Raw genomic sequence first — 21,495 nt, forward strand, 5'->3', positions numbered from 1 at the left:
CTATTCCCGTAGATTGATTGGATTAGTTAAATATCCATGGGTTTAAAAAACTCAGAGTGATTGAGCCTTCTATACATATCATGCTGACGGTGTTTCATGAGATGGGATAATGAGTGGGCTGTTCATTAAGTGTCCATAATAGACCCAGTAACTGTGTGGATTAAAGGCAATGGGTTGTGAGTTAGTTTTCTCCACTGTGGCAGAATCCTGGTAAGCTCTAGACTGCTGGGGATACAGTATGCATTAAGGTATTAAAAAGAAAGAGAACAGATCTGATGAAAAGTCCAAAGGTCTTGCAAAAGTAGAATGGCTGTTGGAACTTTAATGCCACACAAGATAGAACAGACAAACAGAAAAGGATGCTTCACTGAGATTTTAGAAAATGCCCTTTTAATATCCAATTTGTTTTGCAAGTCTAGAGTTGTTTCTACCCACAGAAGATTCTTTTAAAAAATCACCAAGCAAAACGCAGATCTAGAGAGATTTAATGCTGCAGAAAGAGAGCAAGCTAGGGAAGGACACTAATACAACCGTAATTGACAGTTGTGGATGAGGCTTTTGCACTATACTGTGCTTTTCAGTACGTTTCTGTCTTCACACAGAATGACACATTTTGTGGGGAGATTTAGCCTAAGCTTTTGCCCCTTTGATTTAAGGTCCTGATAGATTCGTAGTTCAAAAGCAGCCTTTAAGGTTTTTGGATTTATAGAGAGAAACCAATTAAATGAATGGAAAAGAATGAATGAAATAGATTTCCTTAGTAAAGCAAATCTAGTAAATATGATGGGTTAAGAACTAAAACATGTCATATTCCCAACGTAGAGTGTATCTTGAGCTGTTCTGATCAATGTTGTTGAGGATTCTGATCAATTTGAATTAATTAATAAATGACAAGCTTGGTTTCCTCTCTTCTAAAGTAAGCTGTATTTATAACAGATAATGTTATAATATAAAGCTAGGATCTCAAACCTTCATCCTCGAGAGCCCTAAGTTTTTGTAATAATTCAACCTAAATGAAAGATTATTTAAAGACCAGAAAAAATTGTTTAAGCATTTTATCGATTAAGCAAATAATGTTTTGCTCAATGAAGGAAACACTGGTCGTTTAAGGATGGAGATTATTCTGATTTTTGCTCCAAATGATGTCTTAATTAATCGAACTCATCACCTTTTTAACTGATCGTAGTTAAACGATTTAATCCTTTTAAAATCTAGCTTTGAAATTCTGCTGGACTAAGGCTCTCCAGGGGCAGAGCTGGAGACCCTATACAATAATATGTAGATAGCTAAATAATAATATACAGAATCATAGAAAACACTACTGTATATGACACAAAGCTTTGAATACAATATGAAGATGTCTAAGACTTTTGCACAGCAGAATAAGGCAATGAGTCTGTCTAATAGCTGTTGCTTTCTGTCACTGAGTCCCAGCTAACTTTGTTCTAATCATGAGACACATTCTTTTGCAAAAATGGTAGTTTTTCTTCCCCTTATTATTTTTTGTAAAAAAAAAAACCTTGCTTAACTGGAGGGACAAACATGCTGGCCTACAAAAGAGATGAATGCATTCTGTGATGGTGGAGTTTTGCTATCTTTGTATTTTAGTGTCAACAGCAAAACCCAAAAGGCTGGCTTTTTCCACATTCTGACAGAAATAAATCCCTTTCGCTCTTCCTCGAGGTTCAGGCTTCTACAGGCAATGAGACAAATTAACCCATAAAGGTACTCTCTGAACAGACTGGCGCTGTAAAATTAATTCTGCTATTGCTCAAAAGGGCACAGTCAGACACCACTAATGTCAGTAATAACATCAGGGTGCCGAGGTTAAAAACACCAGAGTGGATTGATCTAAGTTGCATTAGAACAGCATATGTTTAATATGTATATATCCCTTGCTGTATTCATAATAGGTTGTAACATCAAAGCACCTAAAAATTTGATTAAAGTCCTGTTTTGGGTAGATCCATTAAACAGAAAGGAAAAAAACGACCTCTTCCAGCTAGGCTCAATGCCAAAATCTACACTGCTATTTCAAGAGCACGGCTTAAAAGATTCCTGTAGAAATTACTCCCCTCTCAGATATTTGATTACATCTGAAATGAAAGCTCACAATAAGCATTAAGAAAAGCCTTCTTTCTTTTTGAAGAGAGCTAAATAGTAAATACTTGGAAAGGAGGTTGGGATTTTCAGCTCTGTGTTTACCGTTCTCAAGGTATTCCAAGACTGAGGTGCAGTTGTTTTGGGTGTTTATTGATAGCACCGCTCAAGTGATTTAGAGGTTGGCACGCAGCAGAATCAACTTGTTCCTATGATGACATAAAGGATGGGACTCACTGTAGCCCCAGTCCAGGGATCCACTCACCCAGTAAACTTAGCCAGCAGCCATATCACCCTGCAGCTCACAACTGGCAGCCCACTGAAGCTCAGCAGGTGTGAGCCTGGTCAGTACCTGGATGGGAGACCTCCTGGGAAAAACTAAGGGTGCTGCTGGAAGCGGTGTTAGTGGGGCCAGCAGGGGGCGCTCACCGTGCGGTCTATGTGGGTCCTAATACCCCAGTATAGTGACGGGGACACTATACTGTAAACAGGTGCCATCCTTGGGATGAGATGTAAAACCGAGGTCCTGACTCTCTGTGGTCATTAAAAATCCCAGGGTGTTTCTCGAAAAGAGTAGGGGTGTAACCCCGGTGTCCTGGCCAAATTTCCCATTGATCCTTATCAATCATGGCCTCCTAATATAATCCCCATCTATAAATTGGCTTCATTCCTCTGCTCTCCTCCCCACTAATAGCTGATGTTTGGTGAGTGTTCTGGCACACTATGGCTGCCGTCACATTATCCAGGTGGATGCTGCACATTGGTGGTGGTGGAGGGGAGTCCCCATTACCTGTAAAGCGCTTTGAGTGGAGTGTCCAGAAAAGCGCTATATAAGTGTAAACAATTATTATTATTATTAAACTGACAAAGTCTTATTTCTGGTTTTCAAGGTTTTCCATAACACAGAGAGTTAGCAGACAATGGGACTAGATATCAGGTCCCCAGTGCTGCCTATGAGCATCAGGTGTACTGCGAACAAATGAGACTCACTTGCAAGGCAAGAATCTGCAAGAGTTTCTCCTGCTGTGCACCCTGGGCATACCTCAGCTTCTTCCCTGTAAGAGCCCTTGCTCTCCAATGCACGGCTTGCAGCACAAACTGCTCACACAGACACAGCGCAGTGTGCTTCGAAGGAAACAGAATAAAATCGCACCCTGCTGCTGACATAACTTCAGGGAGCTCCTTCCTCAGGTGTTTATCTTCCAGCAGCGCTAACGCCCTGAAGTCTCTCAAGCCCTAAAAGGGCTGCAGACTAATTTCCATCTCCACCCTGCACACTAAAAGCTTAATTTATCTTCCATGACACTAAAGCAAATAATTTATCTGAAGCTGAGCCTTCTCCTGGCTAGTGTAGCCTTCTCCTAGGTACCGCGAAAGCTTGTATTATTTTTTTTCCTTTTCACTTCTTCTTCTCATCTCAAGAGCAACTTGACAAGTCGGAGTTCAGGCATAACTACATGAAATCATGAAGCATTTATAGAAAAGGCAGAAGCTGGTTTTCAGGTTCAGTGTGTTCCCAACTACAGAGCATCGTGAGCTGTTCATCTAACGTCTTGGGAGACGCAATTCAGCGTCAATCATTTTTTTTAATAGAAACATCTTTTCTGTTCAGTTTAGGGTGGTACACTGACGCAGTGGTTTGCATTGCTGCCTTGCAGTTTTAGGTTAAAATATAGAAATATTAGAAAACTAGTGCTAATGTAGCTTGTTAGGTTACAGATTTTGTACAAGTGAAGAACCATCAATCCTCAGTCAGGAAGGAGCCAAACACAATTTCAACCATTCTTTTCATGCAAGTACACAACAATGCAGAGGTACACAAAGCTCTTAACGTCTCATTTCTAACTTCAGATGAATTCTTTCTGAAATTGTCCAGCCAAAATGCAAACCAGCTGCCACTGATAAAAACCTGCAGTGCACGTCACAGTCACCAAGTTCAAAAGACCAGGCGGGGGAAGAACACTCAGAAAAACAGCCTCCCCTCCTCCCAGCCCTTACTATCTTGGCTGGGATGTTAATGAGAGTGGGTCATGCAGGTGCTCGCTGTATGTCTTTCCAGCCTGTTTGATAACTTTCGACAACTGGAGCCCACAGCCCTAACCATTTCATCTCCCTTAATTGACTCATCTGTTCAAATTGATCTCAAAACAGGAATAACAGGCTCTGAAAATCCTCCCTGTTTGTCCCTTTATGTCCAGTCATGGCTCTGCATTCAGTATGTGTTTTACACCTTCTGTACTGATCTCCTCTGTATTTTACCCCCTTGAATTTCATATGCCATTATCAGGTTTACTGCTGTAACATTCTGTGGCACTATTAGGACATTGCCAGAAATCCTTGCGAATGAGCCACTCTTATTCTAGAATTAATGCTCCTTTATTTTGTCTTTCCAGCCCCCATTCATCCCATTGCAATAATCCAAGATAAGATCACTTTACTGGCTATAAACAATTTCTTGCATCAGGAATTTGTCTTTTCGTATACCCCCGCTTGCTCTCCAAGAGACATACTGTATAGCGCCACTGAACCAATGTACCACCCTAAACTGACCTTGTTTAAGAAAAAGGGTTTCTATGAAGCTACTGTACATTATAAAGTGAGACATTTAAAGCTCTCCAGTGCTGCTGGATAGAGGCCTGGATTCCTCTGTGTAAAAGCTGGTCACTCCACCTTTATTTGTTAATTGGATTAGGGAACATATGTGGCTCCTTAAGCTACAGAAAACAAAGTTTATGCTTAGGGTGTCAAACAGAAAATTTTATAGTATGTAAACCTTCTTTTTCTTTTGTTGACAGCTCATTCTACCCCTGTTTTCCAGACAAACAAACCAAGCATGAATAAAACTAAGAACAGGTGGAACTTCTTTACACAGGGAGCCTGGAACAAGCTACTCTGGCTTCTTTCAAGAAATAGCTAAACGAGATCCTCTGCTCAACAAGCAACTAGCAGTCAAATGAGCTAGATAAGCCACATGTCCTCCTGTCCCTTGGAACAAGTTGAAACAATGTGAAAGTGCATTTTAAACCAAGAGCAGGAGGCATTTCTTTAGACAAAGGGTGGTGGGAGTGTGGAACAAGAACAGGCTACATGGACAAAATGAACTCCTCTCGCTTGGAACACTTCTTATATTCTCATTTTTATGACACTTTTTCTCTGCCTTGTAAATCCTTTTACCCACTCTCTTGTGTAATTTGGCGTTGCATTCACTTCAGTTAAAAATGAAAGAAAAAACATAACATTCATTTGAAGAAATAAAGAATAATCCTGAAAAAAAATCAATTCTAATGAGTTTGTAAAATAAGGTTTACAACACTGAATTTATTTTATTAATTATATATCAAGGTTAACTAGGACTGCTTTCAAGAACTCATGAATACAGCACTTCAGGGACTGCGTCACTAACAACGTCTTTTAACACGCCTGTTACTCTGCTGAAACTCGGGACAGAATCTGGAGCACAGAGGAGGACTGCGAATGATTTGGAAATGAAAAGATCGCCCTGGGAGGTTGCACCAGAGTGTTTTTCTGGGAAACGCAGTAGGGAATTCTGCAGATGAAAAATAACACCATGCCATGAGGGAAGGGAGTCAACAACAACAACAGAAAAGATTTTTCGGTTCACTTCAGCGGAGTACACTCCGGGTTTGGCAGCACTGTCGAGGAAGAAAAACAAAGGCTGGAAAATAAACATTTAGTAACTGTAAATGCAAGCCTGTTTCAAGAGCAGAGCAAAAAAAACTGCCAGGGAAAAAATCAGTCATGTCAATTGACACGAATCAACCTTAATCTAATTGACAGGACTTTCTCTCATTCATCCAGCTATGAAGGACAGAGTTATCATTACACATCCTCTGTATTTTGATCCAGAGTTCCTGAATTCAGTTTTATTGAATCCAACCATTAAAATAAAGAACTGAATGAACTATAGGCACGTGCATTGCTGAGGAGTTTGATGGCATGTATACGACAGGTAGTTTAGATTTCCATTCCTCTCTGTCACGCCTTTTCTGAACTCCAGGATGTGAAATACAAATGGGATGATCCACTTCAAGACTGACATTTGCGGCCCATCTGCAGCTGGATGTTTCTTGCTTGATACTTTATAGATCTCTGTGCACAGAAAGGCATGTTTAAAATAACCGTTTTGTCTTTTTTTTATCGCACACACTCTGTACGTGGTTAAAACCTGAAATGTTTCAAACAGCTATGCAACAGGAATCTGTATATCTGTATCTGCCCACATAACTTCCAATAACAAATAAGAAGAAAGAACTGTTCAGACCCAACATAGTCCGGAAACATGCAAAAAATGAAACAGCAGGAAACAAAGTCATGACATGATAAATAAGCATATCCTGTATCCTATGCTCTTTATTTGTATTCCAGCAGAGTTCTGTAGTGGCCTGTTGCTGGGGATGTAAGGACATTCATCTTCTGGTGGAGTTCTATAGTCTACAGTAGTTTATTGCTCGAGAATGGCAGGATTCTATAAATATTAACCAGGCAAGCATATTTTCTTACCAAGAGTAACGACCACCCTAGCACAGGGAAACAGGGCAGGCAGGCAACATAACCAGAAATTAAGACCGTGATTTGCAAAGGCTCTGCACAATCTTGACCCGTGAAATGACTGGGAAAATGGATTAAAAAAAAAAGAGCCTGGAAGAAAACATGCAAACCGTGTATACAGAGGAAAGGCGGATTCATTTTTTAGAAGTCCTTACATCAGCCAGTGAGATCAAATGTACCATGTGCCCTGTTCTTTGATCTTTGATTTAACCTTATATTAAGCAGTCTATTGAATCCAACCATTAAAATAAAGAATTCAATGAACTGTAGGCACGTGCATTGCTGAGAAGTTTGACGGTTTGTATACAACAGGTAGTTTAGATTTCCATTCCTCTCTGTCACGCCTTTTCTGAACTTCAGCACTTGCCGGTGATGGCCTAGTGCTAACTTCACCAGTCTGCCATAAATAAAAAAAAACTACAGAAGCAATGTCAAGACCTCGAGGTAGATGTGGCGAGGAAAGCTGTAGGTTTAACGACAGCAGCTTTTACATTCTGTACAAATTCAAAAACATTTCATACAGTGGCCTGTAAGACAGAAATTTGATGTCTGTTTACATCAAATTTCAAATCAAATGTCTGTGGCACAAAGACGCTGCTGCACAAACTTCAACTGGTAAGACCTTAGGCAAGCATAAGATCTGACTTGCAAGCTGTAAGGAAACCTATACTGTATGGATATCTACTGTATATGTGACATATGTCCTTTTCTTGTCAACGTACCACAGAAAGACAAAGACATGGAGTGCAAGACAGTAACTATCCAGTACAAAGGATAAACTCTCTGCTAAGTATAATAACAACAACAAACAGCTGCTCCAATTTGATAAACCTGACTGATATGATGGAAAAGCTGGCGACATAAAAGTCAAGTAATTTTTTTTTGTCTGCCAGACTGCAGGGTATGTTAGTCTAGAAACCACCGTTCCAGGGGGCAGAAATCGCCTCCCACCAGCAGAGACGCGACTGTACCTGGGCGTGTGTGCCAACGTGAACCGGCGCTGGAGACAGATACTCCGGTTCATCAGCAGCTTTCGGAAGAGCAGAGGAGAATTCCGAGGAGAATTCCGGGGGGAATTCCTGGGGGACATTTTGGGGGACCCCCCGGGAGAACTCCCGGAGGACCTGGCCACCTTCAGTTTTATGGGCTGGGTTTTGATGGGCGACTCTTCCATTCTGCCTCCGAGATTTGTGCTTGGTTTCCCCCGTCACAGCTCGTCTTTCCTTCCCCTGTCTTCGCAGACAAACCTCACGAAGCCAATCTCTGACCTCCGGGCTGAAGTTCATCTGGAGCTGCAGGAGGGACAGTGGGACTCCGGTGCCCCTGGAGGTAAACCTTTCAAGAAACCCGGTCTGTTTGCCTTTGCCTCTTTATCAATCCAAGGTGGAAAAACTAACCTCTCCCAAGATTACTGCAACTCCTGCTGACAGGCAGAGTGTTTGAAATAAAGCAAGCCCCCCATCTTCAACATTATCTGTTTACATTAAGAACCCTTCCTTCCCCAGACTAAATATGGCCAGTTAATTTATAGCACTCACTGGCTCAGCATAACCAGCTCTTTATGTACATCTTCTGTGCAGCCAGCAGTTTCAGAAAGTTCTTTTATAATCACTTCCTTTCTCTCTCCTTGGTGCATAAACATTAACCAGCCCTCCCCCACCTTCTGCAAAAGGCGCTCTTCAGATTAGCCCTCTGGTGTGATGTCCAGGGGTTCTCGCAAACTAAACTTTGCTCACCAGCATTCAAAGTCTTCCAGGTGACACTTTCAAAGAGATCTCTCCATTGTGGAAAAAAATAAAAAGCAAGAGTGCCCTGAGCCCCAGAGTCAGAGTGTCTCGGATTTTCCTGCGCCTACCTCTGTGGGTTTGTTTATCTGGAAAAAAAAAACGATCCTGCACTCCCAGCTGGAGCTTGTCTTAATCCAAAAGTGATGCCATGAAATTCCCTCCTCTTTTGTCAGCAAGGAAGGGCCTGTAATGCTTCGGATTTAACCCTGGAATACAAGTCAGACTTGTTTTCTACCTCTTTAAGAAGAGTAGTAGCTGTCACATTAGCCTTGCTGAAAACATCTAAGGAAAAGACAGTAAACTAAGAAAGCATACCTCGGAAATTAACTGACCAGTTTTTTAAAAACTTCACCCTTCAACCATGGGATCCCAACTCAGATTAGTGGCACGAACCACAAGTGTAGACAAAGAAATCAGAGACAAGAATTTAGAGAAGGTAAAAAAAATAAAGTACAATTTAGAAAATTAAATATGTCCAATTTGCTCTCAGTTAGGGAAGTGATTTCAAAACCTTTCACCCAAAATTCAATACCATCACCCGTGGCTTGATAATTCAGTTTTGAGGGTTTAAGACTAAGCAAAATTGTGAAATACATTTTTTATTCGTCTGCAGTTCAGCCATCTGGAAAGATAAAAGTCTCTAAATGCAGAGCAACCCTTCAACCTGCCCATAAAATGTTAGTTGCCACAGAAAAATAAACAGTTTGAAAACTTTTGAAAGTCCACACTATAAAACTGTCATGCCTGATTATGAGAAAGTAAATACTTGTGCTGGCCTGGAATGTGATAAGCGATACAGTTTTTTTCCTATCATATAATGGGTCAAAGTCACAAAACGAGTGTTTGCTTTCCTGGAGATTGCAGTCTCCTGTCAAGAAGTGCACTGCAGTCTTGGGGCAAAGCGGTGGCTCTGTGGCTCAGGATCTGCACCTGTGGCTGGAAGGTTGCCAGTTCAAATCCCGTGGCCAGCAGAGGACTCCTACTCCATTGGGCCCCTGAGCAAGGCCCTTAACCCCAGCTGCTCCAGGGGCGCTGTACAATGGCTGACCCTGCGCTCTGACCCCAAGCTTCTCTCCCTATCTGTGTATCTGTGTGTCTCATGGAGAGCAAGCTGGGGTATGTGAAAAGATGAATTCCTAATGCAAGAAATTGTATATGGCCAATAAAGTGATCTTATCTTATCTTATGTCTTACTAGATACCCACTGCTATGGTAGACCTGGGAACATTGTAGATATTTCATTCCAAGCGTTTAGGATAGCTCACTATCTGTAGACCAGTTCCATGCTCCCAAAGTCAGGTTTATACATTTGTTTTATATATTGCAGGTTTATAGATTTATATCATATGTTACAGGTTTAGGACAGCATGGTGACACAGTGGTTAGAGCCTTGGGTTCAATTCCAGATCAAGTGTACTGTCTGTGTGGAGTCTGTATGTTCTCCTCATGTTCACAGGGGTTTCCTCCCACAGGTTATTAGGCCGCTCAAAATGATTCTGGGCTACAGTCACGCCAACAGAGGTAGGCTTTAAAAAAATACTGTCGACATTGAAATCTCAAAAATGAATGGATGTAAATAAGTGTATATTTACTGTGTTGGGGAATACAGCAGCCAGTCTGTGGCTGTCCGGTATATGAAAGGACTGCAGTAGCAAGCAATCTGCCTCTAGATGCCGCTACAGAGTCTCTTACAATTGTAGATTGCGCCGACGGGAGTTAAGTTAGATTTTACCGTACTGAACTGTACTGGTGGGTACAGTACATTGTTGCTCGGGGTTAATAAGTGGTGTTTAAAAAGGGCTTGCATGTTGTTAATATTTAGGGGGCAGACATTGCTAGAATTGATAAGTAGCAAGGAGGGGGCTTTTCTTGAAACACTGGATGTGAAAACTGTAATAAACCATCCTGCACTTTACTACTGCCTGCTACTGCGGGCTTTTCAAGTATTCAGATCGCTGGGGAGACTGAGGGTGGAGTCTCTCAGCCTGTGCTACACCTGTTCACTATTTGTGCATCGGAACTCATGAAAGAGGGAGTAGAAGGAATGGTGTCTGATGATTGTTTACAGTTGTTATCTATTCACAGTGTGAGAGACACACTATTTTACAGCAACAAGACATGGTGCAGCCCAGTGCTCTGCAAGTACAGCCACAATGTAAAAAACTACAAGCTATTCTGTACAGGACACAGAATTGGAGTTTTACTGTTCTGCAGAAAACAAGAAAACAATACTGTAGCTTTGTGTTAACTTGAAATCGAAGTACCTTTTTAAACAAAAGGTTGTGGGAATCTAGAACAAACTAACATGACTGGATGAGATCCTAAAATCAATCAGCAGTTAGTCAAGAAACAAGCTGCACCAGCCAAATGCTCCTTTCATCTCAATATTTTTCATGTTCTTAACAGCCCGTTAATTACTTTGGGTTGTCAAATGATGTTTTTTGCCTGATACGCCCCCCAGAAGGAGCACTTAGAAAACAATGCAGAATGCCTTCAGGGGCCGATAGATTAGGAGCTACATCTCAATGACCCACTGAGCCACAGACAAGTGCCAGAATCTGGAGCTCAAACTGTACCTGTCATTCTGTCCTGCTGCAAAGGGGAGTGGAACATTTCACTGTGCTGACAAGCAAGTCCGGGTTAGTGAAATTCACTATCACAATGTGCTGCCTTTTTTACATACTGTAGTACCGACCTGAGGCTGACAAGGCAGTTGGTTGACTTAGTCATGTTTATTTAAAAGTTAAAAAAAAATAAAGAAAGAATGGATTGTTACCGCTCCTCTTAAGTCAATAATTCCAATGTGTTTGACTGGAAGGAACATTCTAAGACCTCGTCTTCATTAATACTATTAATACCACAAGCACAAAGGTCATCGCTGTTTTTCAAAATCTGCTGGGACAGGTTATTCTTGGCCATGCCAACAACTTAAATTACTTTGCAAAGTAATTTTTCCAAAATGAGTGACTTCGGCGCCAATATAGGAATATTCAGAATCCAGACATTTGTGAAAATGCTAACCCCCATTCGTGCATTTGAGCTGGCAAATCCTTTAGATCGGACATCTGGCATCAGTATAGAGAGTGATAGCAGTGAGTGTCCATTTAAAAAAAGTCTTCAGATCTACAGAAGTGTGAGCAATAAGAGCCTACCCTTCTGACAGTGCATGTGTCCCTTCTTATATATAACTTATATCAATTCATTGAAAAAGTCAATTATGAAAAGACACCCACAGCATAGCTGTATGTTCATTCTCTCAATATTTCTATCTCACCTCCTGTGTCCTCATCAAATTAGTATAAGGAATCAACAAAATCCACATAAATGAAGGGGGATAATTAATATTTCCACTACTTTAAGTACTAAGGATTCTGTTGTGATGATTTCTTAATGCACTTATATTTGATTTGTATTTAGAATACTCACTCTGCTACTCTTTCAAAGAAAAGTTAATCTAGTCTTTAGTTTAAAAATAGCTCTCGATAAATCAGCCCTTAAACCAGAGACACCCCTATATGTAGAATACATATACATGGTGTCTAATATCAGGACTGTGAAGGACTGATATGAATAGGCTGAAGGAAATCATTCTGGCCTTGGGTCCCTGGCTAAATGCAAAGGTAACAAAAACAAAGCAAATTAGATTTTTTGATTATTCAGTTTGCATCACCCAGAAAAAGTCTTTACAGAGCAGACAAGACAAAGGTGAAACACTACAGAAAGTACTTCCTAGAAACTCCAGCATTAAAGCCCAGCCCAGCCCATGAGATCATCAAATTAAAGTAAAAAGAAGTTGTTTCTTCAGCAGCACAAAGTCCCTTTACTTTTCATGGGTCATCCGCTCCGTGTGCGTTGAGGAACGGCTGAAAAGGTCTGTCTCTAAGCGTTCCTCACTCTGTCTCCCCAAATGTCAAAGAGTTCTGCGTTTTTCCCACTGGCGAGATCTGGTCCAAATTGCTTCACCACCCCCACTCATGCTTACAAAGCTCAAATGAAGTATCATGCCCTTTTTTTTTTCCAAACTGTTATTTTCCACTACGTGCGGGACGCCACCTTTCCTCAGCGATGTGTGTCCTCACGGCCAGAGTAAAGCATGAAAACACTGCCTGAGGGTCTGAGATTGATTAAAGCCATGCGGTAGGCTGATAAACAGGGAAGCCTGCAGCAGGGCTGACTCATTCACAAAATTAGCATATAATGAACGTGAGGGGTAATTTATGGAAGCCACCTCAGTAACAATTTTTCTTTGTGTATTAGAGAAGACAGTAGTGTTCTGTGTTGCACACTGGTGGGGGTGGTGCAGAGGTACCATTGTTTGTAAAGCAATTATTAGGGAATTATTTTTAATTATTATTTCAAAATTCATATGACCTTCTCATGGCTATTATGGGAATGTCTACAGTGCTGCTTGTTAAGCAACCTGGCCATATGTGATACTGCAAAAACCAAAAGACTGTTACACACTGTCATGGGTCTTTCATTCTCAGCCGCAGAATACAAACTTTAATGCTGGGATTGATTTGAATGCAACAAAAGACGCAACCTGAATGTGGCCCCATTTTCCCACACAAAATCTGGCCTGAGAGCTGAGCTGAACCAATTGAATGTGTCTAGCAGTCCCACATGTGAAAAAAATCTACCCGTCAGTAGCTCAGAGTCGTCCTGGGTAAAGGGCATCCCAAAACTCCACAGATCTATCAGATCTATTAATAGAATTTCTACATTCTGCCAAAAGACGCTGTAAATCCTAAACCACAACCTTTAAATGGACTGAAACATGCAAAACCATGGCATGACCTTTGAGAGGAAGATCTAAAGCAAGCAGACCTATATAGTGTGACCTCATTTAGAATACTGTGCAATATTTTGGTCACATTACAAAACAGATCAAGCTGAGCTGGAATCACCTCGCCAAAAAGCAAGCAGGCACATTCAGGGGCTGCAAGATGTCCCTACTCTGAAAAGCTACTCTTGAACATGAATTCGAGCTCAGAGATGAGCAGGAGTAGAGGAGACTGCAAGTACAGCACATTCGAGCATTGAAAACCCAACGGACCTTCAGAATCAAAAGAGGTCACATGTGGGAACTACAGGGAACAGCCTTTAAATCTGATGACAAATGGCACTGTTTTACAAAAAAGTGTTTTGGGAGTCTGGAGTAAGATCAGAGGACACAATATCACCATTACTTCTTTCACAAAATCACTGCAGGAGGTGACAGGGAAAAACACACAAAGTACACACTGTAGAATTCCCGGGGCAAGTCTTAAAATCCATGTACAGTATTAAGCACACTCTGGTGGGACTGATTTCCGTCCACACTGTACCTTGCTGTTATGGCACTGGGCTGATTGACAGTGGAGGTGTTTTCAGTGTATTTGGTGATCCTGGGCACGAGCAGACACGAGAGCCAGTCCTTACTTGATGCCTTTAATCAAACTGCTTCTTTCTTTAGCTGTTTCTGCATTCAGAGTTTGGTTTCATAAATAACCTGCTTCAAGTGTACTGTTGCCAGCGAACTTCAGCACACAGAATTTTAAGTAGTCGGGTCCTCAATATGTCCTCGAGTGTTTGCTCTATTAATCCTGCCCAAGCTGCTCTTACTACGTGATAAATTAATCACAAACAGGCACAGGTGGGAATGGCAATGTAACAAACATGCCCACAATTAGCTTTTTTTCCTTCTGTTGCAGTCCAGTTCCATTCCATGCAAGACACCTGAAGCAAAGGCACTGGTACAGGGTTGAAACCAACTGCAAATCCCCATCAAATTTTCAATTGCTGAAAAGGTTTTCTCAAAAAACGTGGCGAGAACAAAAACTAAAACAGTTAGCCTCCAGTACAAGCATTCGAGGCATTGGAGACCAACAATACAATATCAATATCACTGGCTTCAGCTTAACCCCAGGACTAATTTGAGTAAAGGTTAAAGTTTTGTCTTTATCAAAAAGCACAAGCCCATAACCCTAACCCAATTGATTTGTTCCGCTCTGTATAAAATGTCTAGGTTTCACCAGACGTTTGAAGTTTGTTTTTAGTGCTTTGAAACGTCTCACAATATTCTCAGAATTTCTAAGACTGTAGTTCTTACAGAGATCTTTTAGAAAGTCGGTTCTTACAGAGGCTGCCTACATCACCTCCTCTTTTTCACTCAATTAGGTTGATCCACGTTGGATAAACTGAGTGGAAGGGGCATGCGATTCTGCACTGCAATCAGTGCACAGTGCTTAAACAAAGGGGTCCAGAAAACTGCAGTCCTCTCCTCCTTTCACAGTTCCATAGTATTGGCTTTTTACAGGCCATGTTTCTGCAGGGGCAGTGCTTGTACAGCTCGCCAGATAAAAATGAGCACTAGAAAATCCCACCACGTACACATTATAGGATGGGCAACAATTCAGGAACTAACTCAGGAAAAATGCAAACGATACGAATGACTCCTCTCACGGATGGCGAAGGCCTCCATAATTCAGCCTCTGCTTTTCCTCTGCAAGCAGACAGCCAGGTTCCACGGCTAGTTTTTCTTTCTCTTCCTTTGGTTATCCGACGTGACAGGACACTACTGCACATGTTCCCCGATCTGCCTTCAGGAAGGTCACAGGCAGGATACAGATCACGGTGTTTCTTTTCTTCTACTACTACGGACAAAACAAACAATGGCAAATTCCCTACGGCCAGCGGAACTTGCACAAGCAAAGGCTGAGGTGCTTTATATATTTTTTTTATTCTGCTGCTTGTGTGAGTTATCTCCAGGCCCAGGGTGGTTATTCGCCGTGCTGCTGAGTCAGTGCTGTTTTATTTTCCCCCTCACAGCTACAGCGTAGGACTTCAAGTGTGCGCGGAGAGACCGTCGGGCCTGCCAAGGCGCCTACACCCTCCCACTCCAGCACTACTGGCGATGCGCGGGCCCCCGGTCCGCCTGCCCGACTGCGGCTCTTCGATCACCGGGGTCACCGCGGGTCTTCCGAAAGAATCCGAGAGCTGTCCGCGCGTTCTCAAACACAACAAACTCCAGGCAGCAAGATAAAACAGAGCAACGGGCACTGTATGGCTATTAATTTGCTCTGTGGCCAGTTCTTGTGTTCATCTGGGCAAGGAAGACGACGTGTCATCTCAGGGGAGCAGCTGAATCTTTTGTCACATTTGCAATCCGTCTGCATTCTGGACAGTTTTGTTTGGTGCCAGTTTATTTGCTGGATCTACACAAATATAATTCTCCTGCATGATAGTTTTGGCCGAGAGCAGCAGTTCACTTGAAGCTGCCTCCTTCTCGATGAATCGAGTGCCACTCTCTGAAAGCAGGTGGAAGAAAAGAAAGCCGTCTAAAGGTTTTGAAATTCGGTTTTGCAGGATGCCGACTGGTGAAATCAACATCAGAGCATCGCCGAGCCCCTCTGACAGACTGGGACAGAAACAAGGTGGATGCAGGCAAAGCTGTGATGAGTGCTACACTGCAAAGAGGCACATTAAGAGAACTGTGAAGCTGAGGCCATGAAACGATAGATAAGTGTGTGAAAAGCAGTGCAAAACGTCTCTTATGCTCCTAAGCAAGATAAATGAGGTGTCCTGTGCTTTTTTACTGAAGAGTACTTGCTTGGCTATGAGATAACAGGATTTTCTTCTTCCAGCAGCTCAAGTATTTCAGTGACACTGTCTAATCTTTCTCGAGTCTAACAAAGACAACACCTTCGAGTCCTCACTGTCCACATACGTGCATCAAAAAAAGCCGAGAGCTCCAAAACGTCCACTTGCTATTCTAATTCTTAAATTTTAATCTGTCTGACAAGAAGTCACTGCTGCTGTTACTAGAAATTATTTTAACTCCAGGAGCTTTTGGGATAGGAATGTTATTAAAACACGGGGCAGAATGGTGTATGTTCAAATTATTCTTTCCATGAAGAGATGAGCAAGTCAAAAGCTTTTTGTACAACTTTTTGCAATCCAGATAAGAACACAACTTCTGCAAATGCAAGTCATCTCCATCACAGCATCACAGAAAGACAGAAATCCTCTCCTGGTTCAGCAAAGACACAAGGGATCAGAAGAAGATGTTCCACATGTTCAGGCTATTGTATTGTTTTTTAGTGGGAACTCAAGTAGAAACAACACAGATGGAAGTGCAGCCTCTGTGTGTGATGTCCTGTCAATCAACACTGTCAGAGAAATGGGCTGACAAGCACGATAAGTTCTTATGGCAAGTAAACTCAGTCACAGACCTGTAGTCACAGACCTGTAGACCTGTGATTGATAGGTGTCTTATCTGTGTTTAATCTAAAAGAGCCCTCTCCTAAGGTAAAATAGTATATATGATTTTGTAGAATATTACCATGTAGGAGTAAACAAAAGTTTAATGGTAGAATTCAGCTCTTTTTTCAGCATATAAAATCACCTAGGATACCATTCTTTTCTTTGAAATGCTGAATTGAATAGTAGGCAAAAAAAATCCATTGAAAGCATGAAAGTGACCTTCTAGCCACCTGAATTTGCAATGAGTAGGCTTTTAAACATGTAAGTGTAATGGTTTACCTGTATTGCAAGTAATATACTCACTGGGGATCATGGACACATTAACTCAAAAGGAAGAGAGTAAAATATATGTACACTGTATTTTTACACACATATCCTGGTTCTATTTTTTACAGAAACAGTGGATACGTGAACCAGAATTAATTTTTAATGCATCCTAAAGCAGAAGACCAAGAGCAAAAACAAAAAGTCTTTTGTACTTGTAGAAGTGCACTGAAGGGTCTAGAAAATGGCAATGAGAAAAATATGCATTTGTCTTCCAACAAATCTTACATACTGGAGGAATGTTCAGGACTGCCATTGGGGAACTAGCCAGCTCTGACGAACAAAGAGAACAAATTTGGGGAGACATTTCCTTGTGGAAGAAGAACTGCATTAAGGAAGCTGTTAAAAAATGGCATTTCAGGTTCTAATAAACACACTTGTGCTCTTCACAAGAGATCAGTAAGCCCTATTGTCTAGACTGCACACAGACCCACATCATTCTGTTTTGTCTGCCTGCAACCTGCTCTCAGTGACGAGAGCCCTCATGTTTCTCTACAGATTAAAAAACCGACATGGGCCTCTCTCAACAGCCACTGAAAGCATAATTGTAGCAGAGCTACAACAAAGGAAGGCAGCAAGAATCTGGCTGTCGTCTCTGGTTTTTTGATGTCTCGCTGAAAGTCCAATCTTTTGCTATTTCCAATCCTATCTTTTCACTACTTAACCGAACGCACATGAGGTAAAATACTTTGAGTCTAGATTAAAAGGAACCTTCTCTGAAAAATATAATTAAATCTGAGGTGAAAGCAGTATATGTTGATTTAGTGGCACAGAGAGTTAGCCCATGTTTGGAAGGCATAGGTGATTTCAGATTCTAAACCTTTCAGATTCTTTAATAGAGAATTGTATTTCCTTTCATAATCACTGAAACATTTCTCATCTTACTTTGTCTACATTGGCAAATTATTCCTCAGTGCAGTCCCATACAGCAGTGGGCCACTACAGGGCAGCACCAATGCCTCAAAGACTCAGGTGCTGCCCTCCAGTGGTGATTTAACCTCTTCTATCGACATCTATTTTTACACAAAATATAGCTTACTTCTTACCATCCTCCATTGCTGGTTTTACTAACTGGCTTACAAACTGGACCTAACTAGGGTTAAACACAATTAGCTCTCTCATAGTAATTGCTGAAGAATTAATTTTAAACTTTCTTGTGTGCCAGTGGGTCTCAACCTAATGATTAAACTGGGAAAAAAACACCATATTTCATTGAACATCGTGATAATACAAGTTAAATGTTTCACAATGAAGAAAAGCCTGAAAGATAGCCACATTAGTACAGAATGCATGTTCTTTTAGTACTTCATCACCATGAAATTATCAGAAATGAGATTTTATACCACATTACTCCTTGGCTGAACAAACTTTGCAAAATAGAAAAGAAATTGCTTTTCCCCAAAGCGCCGTTTCCTTTTTCAGTCAGAGTGGGTTGTGATTTTTTTTTTCTGGTGGGTCTGAAATGTCTGGGGGCCAGGTTACTTTCTGGGTGTTTTCATTTGTTTTTGAAAAAAAGAAACAGCTGCAGAGTAGTCAGAGAATAGACAGCAGAGGTATGGGGCCAGTTCACATACGAGATGGAATTTGCAGAGGTATCTAATTCCTTCCTACCTTTCCAATTAAGCCTCCAATTTCCAATTTGTCTCTGCACACCCGTGGGCGAGAGGTTGGTAGTGGTTGTTGCACCAGGGCACTGTGGCCTGTGCATGGGCTGACATTTCATTTCAGCATTCTCTATTAGAAATGCACAGTGCACAATTGCACTGTCTAGGCAGGGATGTCTCTAAAGAGACAAAACAACCTACCGAGTGCTAAAAAAAGAATTAGTCCATTCAGGGCAATAACATCTCTAAACCGCTCTCTGCAAAGACACGCCACTATAGTTGGATAATTATTGACAGGTTAATAAACTGAAATCTGCTCAATATTTGGATGCCTTCAGTACTGTAGACTAGCAAAGGTTAAAAAATCTCTCTGAAAATCAATAGCCAATCTGGAAAACCTTCCCTCTTAATTATAATTATTTACTAGGATTTCTCCAGTAATTGTGTGTGATGTGTCAAAGGCCATTAACAGCTCACTTCAGGTTGTAACAGTGTTAGTGCCTGGATGACTTACTGCTCTCTGGTGTAATGACAGGAACCAATAACACATGAACAGCAGTAATTGTCCAGAGGACATTTTATGAGAGCCATGAGAGTTGGGAGAAACCAATCTATACTATATATTCTGTGATTTTCTGCCAACACACCATGACTGGAGCTAATTAGAAAAGTTTACAATCAACCCCTGTGTCTGCTGGGACAACGCGACTTTCATTTCATTGAATGACAGGGGTTCCCCAGGTTGTGCATGAGCTCTTCACTTTACAGCCTTCCACTAGTAACTGGAAATATATTGTACACGTCTGTAAGGAAGAAGCTTTGAAGCTGAGGTGACTCACAGTTTTAGTTACGTTCTCATTAAAAACTTTAAACAGTCAAAAATGTCACCATTTTCATTTAGAAGCCACTGCACAATAAATTACGTTTTGATGATGGGAGCAACTGTATTTTGCAATGAATACTCCAAATTTACCAGGGTTCCAGAGGAGGTTATGTCTCCCTCTTGGAACCCGAGTAATGCTGGCTTCTCCTGTGGAGGGGAACCAGTCTTTTGGCATGGCAGGATTTATCTGCTATCTGGCTCTCAAGAAAGGGTTGCCCATGAGCAGGTGTGATCAAAACCCAGTGCAGACAGAGCTGCACTCGTCACACAACCACAGCAAAGCTGCCCAGTGCTCGCTAATGATGCCATGTTGTCTATGTGTCAGCCTGCTATCTGTGCATCTACATCAGGCCCCGCAAGACCCACGAAGCTAAAGTGATCACATACTGCTGTGCTGCTTTGTGTACATTTTCGTGCTGGGCTTTTGTGTCACCAAACTTTATTTCTGTGAAAATGATGGATATCCTTCCATCCACTTTCTAACTGCTTCATCCAATTCAGGGTTGCGGGGGAAGTCAGGGCCTATCCTGGCAAGCAACGGACACAGACTCCAGGCAGACAGCATCTCAGGTCTGAAGCTGAACCCAGGGCCCCAGCACTGAGCGGCAGCAGTGCTAACCACTGCCATGCCGCCTATGATGAACATTTTCCACCTTGATATAGAAATATATTCATATGTTTAATACCAAACCCCTGAATCGCAATTTCCTAGCCTCATCTTGAGCGTCAGTGCTAGCACCACTGAACAAGGGGAGATTAAAATCCTGGAATGAAACAGCCCCGCTAAATGCAACAGGAAAAAGTTCTTCCTCTTCAAATCGGTAATCGGCCGACTACGTGTGCTTGTTGGTGAGAAAAAGGCTAGCAGTAAAAAAACACAGAAACATTATTTGCCTTGGACTCATTTCATTTCATATTCTGCCTCAAACGGATCAGGTTTAACACTCCTCAGGTGATGAGAATCAATCCAGAATTGCCACTGTAGTCACTGAGAAAGTGTAGGCATTAATGCCAGTGAGTCGATTCATTATACATTCACATCTGCTGAAATAAGATCAGATATAAAAGGGTTTGATATACCTTTTCTCATCACCATTTTCCCCTTAAAATTTTGCTTTGCAAGGCACTTTAGTTATCAGCACAAAGTAAAGGGATCTGAATAACACTGGGAAATATCCAATCATTTGTGTGCTTTACTGTAGCTTCTAGAATGAAGGCTCATTTCCTATTTTTAGTTTAAAAAGACAAAAATGTTACCTTCCCTATCTTTATTGACCATGAACGAAAACAACTAAGCAGATTGATGGAGAATTGCCTTTTCATTTTTCATTGCCTTTCACAAACCCACTTGCTGGCAATAAGAAAAATGAAACTGCACCAAGGTTACTGGGCTCTTTCAGTAAGTAACTACAGCCGCGCTCAGAAACCATTTCTCTGAGTGTCAGGCTACAAACTGAAAAAAAAACTTCATTGCAGCTTTCCATCAGGTGAAGAGAAATTCTGGAACAGCCTCACGGAGCAGCAGATTGAGTTTGTCGAGACAGCCTACACAAGGCAATTAGATTTTTCTCGATTCTATCTAGGGAGATCGGGCTCAGTCTGGCAAACTAAATAACACTTCAAAGGGCCGTTCCATTTCACCTTCAAAAGACGCCAACAAGCATAACTGACACAAATGTCCTTCAGCACTTGCTCGACATTCCTCAGCGATGACAAACTCAAGAGCTTCCTGACAAAATCATAATGGCTCCGTCACAGAGCCCCGACAACAGCCGCAGCTGTTTAAAAAAGGGCAGGATCCACCCATTCCCATCTCCTTTGTTCTCACTGTGGCTTTGCTGAAATGCTTTGCATTTTTTTACGGCTTTGGTGAGCAGTGTGGCTCATGCCTTCACACAATGCATTCAGTCTCCCATTGTGCGCCAAGAGCTGAAGGAAGCTTCTCCTGATCACCAGAGAGCCTCACTTTCTTCGGGGACACCGT

The 21,495-nt window shown here is 41.7% G+C and overlaps 1 protein-coding gene across 4 annotated transcripts in view; it reads right to left on the bottom strand.

Moving 5' to 3' along the window:
• The window catches only part of pde4ca (phosphodiesterase 4C, cAMP-specific a), a 141,880-nt gene that overhangs the window by 64,376 nt on the left and 56,009 nt on the right, over positions 1–21,495 (bottom strand). Inside the window, exon 1 of one of the 4 annotated variants that reach the window (XM_015365657.2) lies at positions 7,641–8,510. The exons of the other annotated variants lie outside the window; for them this stretch is intronic. Within the exon in view, the coding sequence (XP_015221143.2) occupies positions 7,641–7,843 (203 nt within the window). The 5' untranslated portion in view covers positions 7,844–8,510. Of the gene's footprint in view, positions 1–7,640; positions 8,511–21,495 lie in introns of those variants that run through there. 4 annotated transcript variants of the gene reach the window in all.

This window comes from Lepisosteus oculatus, chromosome 29 (genome assembly GCF_040954835.1).
Source record: "Lepisosteus oculatus isolate fLepOcu1 chromosome 29, fLepOcu1.hap2, whole genome shotgun sequence".
Lineage (NCBI taxonomy): Eukaryota > Metazoa > Chordata > Actinopteri > Semionotiformes > Lepisosteidae > Lepisosteus > Lepisosteus oculatus.